Below are 10722 nucleotides of genomic sequence, written 5' to 3' on the forward strand. Positions count from 1 at the left end.
GACCATTAAAGGCTAATCCTACTAGCTGTTTCTCTGCTAAACGAATTTGAAAGCATCGGTTTCTTGTATCTCGGAATCTCCGGATGTAATCATTAACCGATTCATCTTTTGTCTGTCGCAACGACACTAAATCTACCAAATCCAACTCATAGTCACCGGAGAAAAATGATCATGAAATTTTTGTTCTAGATCCCCCCATGATGAAATGGAATTAGGAGGTAAAGTGGCATACCATGCAAACGCGGTTCCTGTTAGCGATAATGAAAATAAACGTACGCGAAATGCCTCTGTGTCGGCCAATTCTCCCAATTGTGCTAAGAACTGGCCTATATGTTCGCATGTGTTTTTCCCTTGATCACCCGAAAATTTTGCGAATTCGGGTATCCTGGTTCCCTGTGGGTATGGGTGGTGATCAAATCGGCTGTCATAAGGTTTCCGATATGATTGCCCCCCAGGGACCATGCTTACTCCGAGCTTATCTCGGAACGCCCCGGCTATTTCTTCCCTTACTATATCAATGGCAGCCGGTGCGAGACCACTGGCTCTCTGGTCAAACATAGGTGGGGTTGGCTGGATATTAGCATGTTGTCTTTCCCCCCATTGGTTTGAGTTACGTGGTGCATTTTCATTTGCCTTATATGGGTCATAGGTTTGATCATTTCTTTCCGGCCTCTTGGGTGGGGCCGGAAAGCTTTCCTGGGCTCTGGATCTTGAATTAATGGGTTGATGCATTGTATAGTGCGATGAGAAGTGCTGCTGGGACGGGTGAGGATTCCGGTAACAATCCTCCTCAAAAAGGTCATGTGCGGACTGTCCGGACATTGGCCCGGGCCGTCCGTGATTATGTGCGGATCGTCCGTTGTTGTACGCGGACGGTCCGACTGGGTAGTTTAGATTCTGTGTCGTGTGTGGTGGTTCGGGCGCATATCTAGGTAACTCATTAAAAATCGGCCCGACTGTTGTTGGTCCGGACGGTCCGCGCTCATGTGCGGACGGTTCGGGCATGTGCAGATCGGCTGATTTGCTGCCGATTTGCGGTTGCTCAGGGTACGTGTCCATCGGCATCCCATAAAGGGGTTGTGACTGGTCGTGACAACCTGTAGCCGATGTGTTACGCGTGTTACCTCCTAACTCAACCTCGTGCGAAGGAAAATTGGCGATACTAGATTTATCAAATGCACGTACTAGTCTCTTAAGATCGCTTTGCATACCCCCTATGATGTTCTGCATTTGTTCACGCTGATCTTCTACATAATTTCTAAGAGATTGCAGATCGTTGGTATTAATTACATTGGGGATATCTGGCGTGGGTTGGAGCGAAGCCGGATCCGTCGCCCGATGTCGGACGACCTTGTTGTTCCTATCCACTTTGAAGTTGGCCAAGAACTTTGCTTTCGCCTCCTGGATCATCCGCTCCTTGTGCTCCTCGAACTGGAGCTGCTCGTCAGCCGGCAATGTGTCCCAAGTCGGCTCTATGATGTTGCTTGGGGAAATATCAGAGCTATCCCTTGAACCGGCCATTGAGGGCCGATTTGATAGGTCTAAATATGTTGTCCCCAGCGGAGTCGCCAAAAAGTATGTTGATGCTTTTTCGGAGCGCCAAATACTCAAGAAGAACCGGCGGCGGTACTCTCTGGTCAGGCGCGGACGGTCCGCGGCCTGGGGCCAGACGGTCCGCGACCTGGCGCAGGGGCTAAGGTTTCCTGCCTGACGGCTGGACGGTCCGCGCCCTAGGGCCGGACGGTCCGCGCGTGCGCAGGGGCGGCGGAAGATCGCCGGCGGCGCCTGGATCTCGCTCCCGGGAGGGACCCCGTCGGGGAGGAGAGATCCTAGGGGTTGTCTAGGCTCGGGCCGGGCGACCTAGACTCCTCTAATCGGCATAGAGTCGAAGAGAGGCGAAGAATTTGGGGATCGAGAGGCTAAACCTAAACTAGACTAGAACTACTCCTAGGATAAAATGCGAAATAGAACTTGTATTGATTCGATTGATAATTACAAATCGGCCGTAGACCTCTCTTTATATAGAGGAGGGGGGCTGGACCCTTTACACGACTGGATTCCGGGTTAATTCCGCAAATCTAGCCAACAAACATAGCACAAAACTCGGAACCCTAAACTACTCTGCGCATGCGCGGACCGTCCGGCCCACAGGCGCGGACTGTCCGGACCGCGGACCGTCCGGCCTCAGGGCCGGACCGTCCGGCCGCTCAATATGGTGCTCAACACTCATATTGTAAATCTACTGCTTCTTCATTGAACTCGAAAACTGTAGCAAAAAACAATTAGAATGTGCAGTACAATATGAAGATTAAGCAAGAAATCACGTACCTAAATCTTCATCGGGTGGCTGCATATTCAAATCAAACAATGAACCCATTGCTTTGTTTACGAGGATTTGGTTTGTGAAGTGGAGAAAAGCAGTTTAAGGGCCCCTTTGGCAGGGCTCTGGCTTCTCCAAAAACGGCTTTGGCTCTGGCTCACGAGGTGAAGCCACTTCTTTAGATGAGCCAAAACCATTCTGAAAAATCATTTGGCAAAACGGCTTATAGGTTGTTTTCAGAAAGACCCTTGTATAGTTTACTTTTTATAGATACTTTTATATGTATAGCTGAAATATCATTATAGAAGACGTGAGCTGGTGGGAGGCTATTGTGCAAAAATGACGTGAGCTGAAGCCGGGTGAGCCACTTTTTTGGCTCATGCCCTCTAGTTCATTTTGAAAAAGCACTTCACTGGTGAAGCCATTTGAAAAAAGAGGTGTTTGGCACAACTTTTGCATGAGCCAGAGCCGAAGCTGAAAAATAAACCCTACCAAAGGGGCCCTAAATAGGCGAGCGTGTTGTGCGAGTAGGCGAACAGACACCCACACCCACACCCACACACCAGTTGTGACATCTAGGAGAGTTTCGTAGTAATGATATTGGACTATATTTAGAACTTGTTTGGGATAGCTCCAGCATCAAGAAATTTGGTGGAGTTACTTGAGGAGGTCATTAGATGCTCCAAAAAATCGTGGAGCTAAAACGGTAAGCCTTCAGAAGACGTTTAGATAAGTTATTTCATTCATTATTTAGATTAAAAATATTTTTTAAAAACTATTTAAATTAATATTATAAACTCCACACTGGAGCTAGAACTTGGGATGGGACGTCCTTAGCTGACTAATTAGAAAAGGTAGTGGAAGACTACCTTACCCGAAAGAAACAAGGGCAGTAGGGGAAGTTGTGTATAGAGAGGTTCTCTGGTCGATCATGCTGCGATAGCTTTTCGGACAAGGTATTCCTATATTACGCTTTCTACACTGTAGCGGGTTTTTTAAGCTAGTGAAACTTTGTAAAGGTCAAGTGGGTAAAGGGTGCAACATCTATAGAGTGTAAAACTGGTATATTAGACGTGCTCGCGGTCATGGACAGCTCAGGACTCTCGCATGATTAATTTATAGAACTAAACTTAATCTATCATATGCATTGCATAGCAGATGTTATTATTAAGTTTGATCTCTTATTTAATTAGGTTGATATCTACTTATACCTAATAACTGCTAATAAAATTTTGACCAACTTTAAAAGCAATGCTTAGCTTTAACCATTTTTTGGTAAGCCTTATACTTCACATGAGCTCCCACCTTTGGTGAGTTCATACACATTATTCCCCACAACTTGTTGAGCGATGAACATATGTAAGTTCACCCTTGCTGCACTCATATCCCTCATGTCAAGGACAGGTACCACTTAATGAGGCGTATGAAGAACGCTGTGATGAGTTTGTGAGTGGTTTAGACTGTCGTCTTCCAGTCAACTATGGTTGCTAGATCGTTGTCTGCATATGATGTAATTATTTAGCTATTTTGTACAGAACTCTTATTATATAGTAAAGATGTGACATTCGTTTTTGTATCATTAGTCATCATATGTGTGAGACTTGGTTTTAGCACACGTGATTATTTCGCGCCCGGGTTTTGGACCCCTAAACCCGGGTAGGGCTGGACGAAATACTCGTGGCTCGCTGGCTCGCTCGGTTCGTGGTCAGCTCGGCTCGGCTCGGATCGGCTCGTTTGAATTTTTTCACGAGCTGAGCTAACATCCTAGCTCGGTTCGTTAATGAGCCCGCTCGGTTCGTTAACGAGCCAGCTCGCGAGCTAAACGAGCTACCATATTCCAGCAAAACGAAACTATATGTATATCATTTACAAAATAATTGATGAACATGTTATATATATGTGAGGTGTTTATGGCCTATGAATTAAACTAATGATTAATGAACTATGTCTATGTGTTAATTTGGTTTATGCAAATATAATTATGGGTTAAACTGATGAGCATGTATGTGAATTAATGAGTGATGAATTGTGCTAATTTGGTGTTATATTGACGTGGTTTGTGAAACTATGAGTATAATTACTATTTTCTATTGTTAAATTAGTTTGAAATTAACTAAAAAATAATTATTATATACATTTTATTTTTTTTTTCTGCTCTGGCTCGCGAGCTAAACGAGCCAGCTCGAGCTCGTAAACGAGCCGAGCCGAGCTGACTCTGTGGCTCGTTACCTTAACGAGCCGAGCCGAGCTGGCTCGTTAGCTTAACGAGCCAGCTCGAACTCGGACGAGCCGAGCCGAGCCGGCTCGTTATCCACCCCTAAACCCGGGTGTGACACCGACGAAGAAAACAACGACGCCAAAGGCTATTCTTGCTCCTCCGAATACCAATCTGGACAAAATCCTCCACTCAAAGCCAAGAAGAGAAGGGAGAAAATGCTTCGGTTATCTGAACTACAAAATAAATTCGACGAAGCAGCGGAAGAAATGCGACACAACCTAAAGCCCCAGCCACGACGACAAGTGGCATGAAAAAATTGACGATAACAATATTATTTTTGATGATACCTCTCTTTTAGCATGAAAATTTTAACATAACACCTCTCCAAAGCTAGCTACTGGTACCATAGCCAACTTCGTAGAGGTCACCCCAAATACCCATGTACGATAGCCACTGACCCGAATCGCTTAGGCCCACTGCTCTCAATCCCAACAAATTCAAAATTTCACCTAGTGATCACCCCATACCAGTTCTTCAAAACCGTACATTTCTAGAGGCGTACAATTTCTCAAATTTCACCAAATTCGGCAGGTTGAACAAGAAGTCCGTCAACCATCAAATCATAACCACAACAAACTACAACACAACGGACGACCAAATCAAAAGCTCATACAAACCAAACTACGGCCAGCTCAAATCTGCCAGTAAGAGCATCTCCAACAATGTCTCAAACTAGTGCCTCAAATTGAAATATAGGGCTCAACACAAGAAAAACCACTTCAACAGTGCCTCAATTCAACAAATTTTGTCAAAAAACTATAGGGCACCTTCTCAAGTGCCTCAAATATACTACACCGTAGTGGGCTGCCCTATAATCTAGATTTAGGGCTTTACTATTGGAGCGAAGTGTTTTGTTGGTGCCCTAAATTCTATAAAATTTACTTATTTTTAAATTATAAGGCATTTTTATAGGTCACGTTGTTGGAGATGCTCTAACGGCGTTACAAATCACATTAGATTTGCAAAGAAGTGGTTTGAATCTGAATCACACAAACCAAAGTAACAAATCTGTGCAGCCGAGCATACCAGCGACAATAGAACTTGGCAGGCCTCCACATCCAAACTTACAAACAACACATCAAACAACAGTATGAAATCAAGCAGTTCCACCTGCTGGTTGCTAACCAATCATGTCATGCGAAGTTACACATCGAACATTGAGATTATTAAAAAATCACAATAGGCAGGGAAAGCAAGGTGAAATAAAGCAAAGACTGCACATTCAGTAAATCAGGGATTTAGGCTCTGTGAGGAATGTCAACTCCACTGAAATTGAATTGCTCAAAACTGGACACCAAATGTTAAGTTTGATCACAACACCTCCATAGGCCACATGCCGGTTTAGTTCATGACACCAGCACACCAAATATTGATAATGGTCATACAGTGCACAATTCAGCAGCTTAATTAACGGTCATGTGTCGAGACTAGTACGAAGTTTTTGCACTTTGTAAAAATAATACTAGTAAAACATGGCATAAACAGGCTAAAGAATACAATCACATTGTAAAAATAATTGCAGACATCACCATCACAGGACCGAACCAAACCCCAACTATCATTCTGATAAAAAAATAATTGTACTACAAACAAATAAATCAATCATAAGACCATATTTATACTCAATACGTATAATCAAAACAAGAAATCCATTCAATCTATGGGTGCAGCACAATCATCACACAATAAACGAACCAGCAATAATACAGACAAAGCAGGCAAAATATTATGAGGGGTATTGAGATAACAAAGATAAAACAATACTACAGTTAAGCAAAAAATGATCCAGCAACAGCTGAGAACAATCGTAAAGAACATCTTGCAATACATGACTGCAACAAAAACAGCAAGAATATTAGGCAGGGTACTAAGATAACAGATTTGCACGATAAGATAACAATATACAGACGAAGCAAGCAATTCTATGTAACTCAATGAATGTTCATTATTAGTTCTATTAGTTACTCGTTAATTCATCCACATCAAGATTGTAAAATCCTTAGCGCAAACAATTACATCAACAAGTACTTAGCATACCCAGTATTATGGTCAAATAGTACCTATCTCAAGACATTAGTAGCAATTAAAATAATCAAGCAAACATAAATCAATCCAATTATGCAATACTACTATCATCGACCTACGAATCAAAAAATCATGGTGAAACGGGCAAAAAGTGCAATCGTCTGTAAGGATGGATATGAAAACAAAATTATACTCAGTAACAGGGGTACCAATATGATAGATACTACTGCTCCATTTAAGTTTCAACCTCAGACAGATCTAAATGAGATACAATTTGAGTAACCAACATCTGAATGCTTGATAGGTTGGCGGATAAAGCAAATCGGGGCAAGCAATTACGCCTTCTGGTTGTAGACATAGGTGAGGCCGCACTTGCCGCAGTAGTGGCGGTCGAAGTGGTTGGCCATGAAGACGCCCGCGCCGCACTCTGTGTTGGGGCACTCCTTGCGGAGGCGGGTCACCTTGCCAGTGGCGTCGTCCACCTTATAGAACTGCAGCACGGAGAGCTTCACCTTCTTGTGCTTGTGCTTGATCTTCTTGGGCTTGGTGTACGTCTTCTTCTTACGCTTCTTGGCGCCACCGCGGAGGCGGAGCACCAGGTGGAGGGTGGACTCCTTCTGAATGTTGTAGTCGGCGAGGGTGCGACCGTCCTCGAGCTGCTTGCCGGCGAAGATGAGCCGCTGCTGGTCCGGGGGGATGCCCTCCTTGTCCTGGATCTTGGCCTTCACATTGTCAATGGTGTCGGAGGACTCCACCTCCAAAGTGATGGTCTTCCCCGTCAGAGTCTTCACAAAGATCTGCATCTTGGCGGCGATGGGGGGCCGCCTGCGGCGGCGGCTAGGTAGGTTTTGGCTGCTGCGGGATGGGGGTGCAGTCTAGGGTTTCTGTGTTCTCGGTTGTGTGCGCCTATATAGAGGAGAAAAACGACATGGACTGTTGGATCTAGGGGCTTGAGAATCTGACGGCTGGATCGTGCAGGAGTCAGTGTTCCATGCGCTGGGCTGATTTGCCTTATCTCGTGCGGCCCACAGTTAAATGAATAAGTTGGCTTCAATCAAAAAAGAATGAATGGGCTGGCTGGAAAGTGCCTATACCGGGCTTCGCATCGGACTAGGCTTGGTCAGGAATGCAAGCTGGGTTTGACTATTTTTCAAAAAAAAAAGTTTGACTAAAATAAGCTGCCAAACATGTCATGAAAACAAAAAACTTCCATGATCATTCACCTATGCTCAACTTCAAATATCTCACGATTCTTAAAAACACAATGGGTGACGAGGCTTCATTATAATTGCAGTTTTCATAATGGAATCAGGTTGGTTCTTGTCCAATGCAGTATCTCTTGAACATGTAGAAGAACTATGCATCATTGTATTAAGAAAAAATAGAGAGATCTTAAGTAGATCAATATATAAACAGCCATAAAAGGCTATCAAACAAGTGAACATATTCTGTGCTCATGGAGCTCTTGTGCTCATATGAGCACTTTAAATCTGGTGCCTTCATTTCTCATCCAGGGGGTGAGGGCAGCAGTGGCACACAGAAGAGACAGACGGCGCGGCGCAACAAGGGTGGCACGCAGAAGAAACTAGGAAATGTCTATTCACACTTGGATGAGAAATAAAGACACCAGATTTAAAGTGCTCATATGAGCACAAGAGCTCCATAAACACAGGATACGTTCCCATCAAACAAAGGGGGATAGAGATAGGGGAGGCAACAACACCCTATACTGAGATCATAGTCTTCTAAGGGTTTTTGCTCGTGTGTGAGGATCTGGTACACCTAGAAGGGAGGTGAATAGGCTACCTGTAAATTTTCAGCTCAAGAAATTGTTAAAAACTTGAGCGGCAGTCCGCACCACCGTGCAGGGGTCTGGCACTGCCGGACAACCTTGTAGCAATTTGCCACTGTCAGGTTTCTTCAGATGTTCAGACTTGTAGCAGTTTGCCACAGACAGTCAGCAATTTGTGACCTGGTTACAGTTCAAGGCAATTGATTAAAACTAAGACATGCTTGTTGAAATGAATATACTGTAACAAGCATACCTTTCTCCACCAACAGCACAGACAGCACATGTGTCCGTTGGAGCATTCTCATCCTCATAATAACGGGCCTGGTTGCATAGATGGTGGGGTTTTAGTAGCTAGTTGTGCAATGAGGTGATGTCACACGAAGGAAAAATAAAAAGGGGGGTTGCAACTTACCAGCAGGTTGTGCATTTTTTTTTTTTTCATCTCCTCACCAAACCTATCCTTCCCGATGCAACCTATGTAACTTGATGCACCAGGAATTTAAAGCATCCACTAAAAATTAATCAGGATTGTTATGTTAGAGTTTGTTATTAGTTAATGTAACCAATTCGGACTGGTCGTAGGCTAATAGCTTTGAATATTCATTATGATTTTTCTTCAGGGTTTACTTGGACAACTCTGATAGAGTTTTGTGTGGCTCAAAAGGAAAGAACACTATAAATAGTAGAAAAGAGAGGATGAATCATGAAGCAGCACTCCATGCATTTGCACTAACATTACCTCCAGCAGTATTCAACATTGCTCTTGCTAGCCCATTCGTCATACCTGGCAGAACATGGAAATACAAGCCACCATTTGATATTATATTTAAGCTACTTTTGTTATTCAGTTTCAGCTTACAGTCTTATTCATGTAACGTTTTTTTTTTTGTTATGACATCGGAAATGGGCAGTTTTAGATGCTCCACTAATTACTAACCTCGAGTCAAGTACATACCTGGTCATAAAAAATAGAAGTCTACTTTGTACAATTGGCTAGAATAACATGTCGTATTGCAATTGCAATAACCAAAGACAACAAGAGAATGGGAAAGATCAAGAACACTTACATGCTGAAACAGCCCTAGCACTTAGACATCCTGCAAAAGAGTTGCTGACCTGCAAAGATCATTTCAGCTATGGACAAAGATCTAGATTCCCCAAATGCAAAAAAACATGACCTGCAATAGACAAACGTCGAATTTAATCACAACCATCAAGAGTTATCAAAAACCAACCAAAAATCATCTATGTTACTTACCAAACTGTGAATCGGAGAATTCATGAACCGTTCCTCTAGAATGAAAAATAAAAAAAGGGAAATAACATTTTAGTTAGTTTGTATCATACAAGGATATGTCTCAGCAAGAAATTCTAATGAAACCAAGATACAAGAATAAATAGTCGAAGTGATACTTTCAGCTGTGGAGATGTCAGCTCAACAAAGAAAGAGCATAATGAATGATTTCAAGAACAAATATATATTACATAGAAGTGTTCAGTGACATAAAACTGAGCACTGGAAGGGTAAAACTGAGCAAAAAACACGACTAAGGGTAAAACTGAGCACACCAGCAAAATCGAGGGCACCACCCTAACATAAAAAATAGGAATTCCATGCTTTATATAGGATATATAGGATCGAGGGTCTTAAAGAATATGTTTTTGAAGTGGTCTGCAGCTAAGAGTAAGGTAATGTAGTGAATGTTGTACCCATGAATAAAGTGAGCACTTATGCAATGTTGTACAGGAGAACCCAATATATTTCATTTGGACATTAATATCCACAGTACTGTCCAAATTCACATGTGAAATTCCATCAAGAAATCATCTTCTCATATAAAATTAGCACTATACAATTGTTTTTTTCGGTTGAATCGCTATAGCAGTAAAGCTGGTCTTTAAAGTAATCAGACTTTTTATCAGAAGAAACAATCTTCCTTCACACCCAGTATCCTTATGCATTTACCATTGATCTCATTTGTAGAGTTGGAGTAGGCAAAATCGTATCTAGCAAATTTGAAAATGAGATTCCATTGTTGAAGGTCAAAATTCATCAAGTGGGCTGCTGAGGCAAAATAATCGAAGTTTTTAGTAGTTCACTGCTGGGCACATGTGCATTGTAAGTGAATTGTTGATCTTATTATTGATAAACTAAATCTGGTACAAGAATTTTGTCATCGATATCAGTTCTAGATTGAGGGATGGTTCTGGCAGTTTAAAAACAAGTTTACAAATTATATAGTGATAAAATGAGACAGAATTGTATCTAGATGCTGAACCACCAGGTCGCGAGTTCGAAGCAACCAC

The 10722-nt window shown here is 42.7% G+C and overlaps 1 protein-coding gene across 1 annotated transcript; it reads right to left on the reverse strand.

Moving 5' to 3' along the window:
* Positions 1–6761: 6761 nt before the first annotated feature.
* Positions 6762–7561, reverse strand: LOC100277387 (ubiquitin-40S ribosomal protein S27a-like). Its single transcript, XM_008651144.3, has one exon. The coding sequence runs from the start codon at positions 7424–7426 to the stop codon at positions 6959–6961; it is 468 nt and encodes a 155-aa protein (XP_008649366.1). The 5' UTR covers positions 7427–7561; the 3' UTR covers positions 6762–6958.
* Between the last annotated feature and the right edge of the window lie 3161 nt (positions 7562–10722).

The sequence above is a fragment of the Zea mays genome, chromosome 6, assembly GCF_902167145.1.
Source record: "Zea mays cultivar B73 chromosome 6, Zm-B73-REFERENCE-NAM-5.0, whole genome shotgun sequence".
NCBI lineage: Eukaryota > Viridiplantae > Streptophyta > Magnoliopsida > Poales > Poaceae > Zea > Zea mays.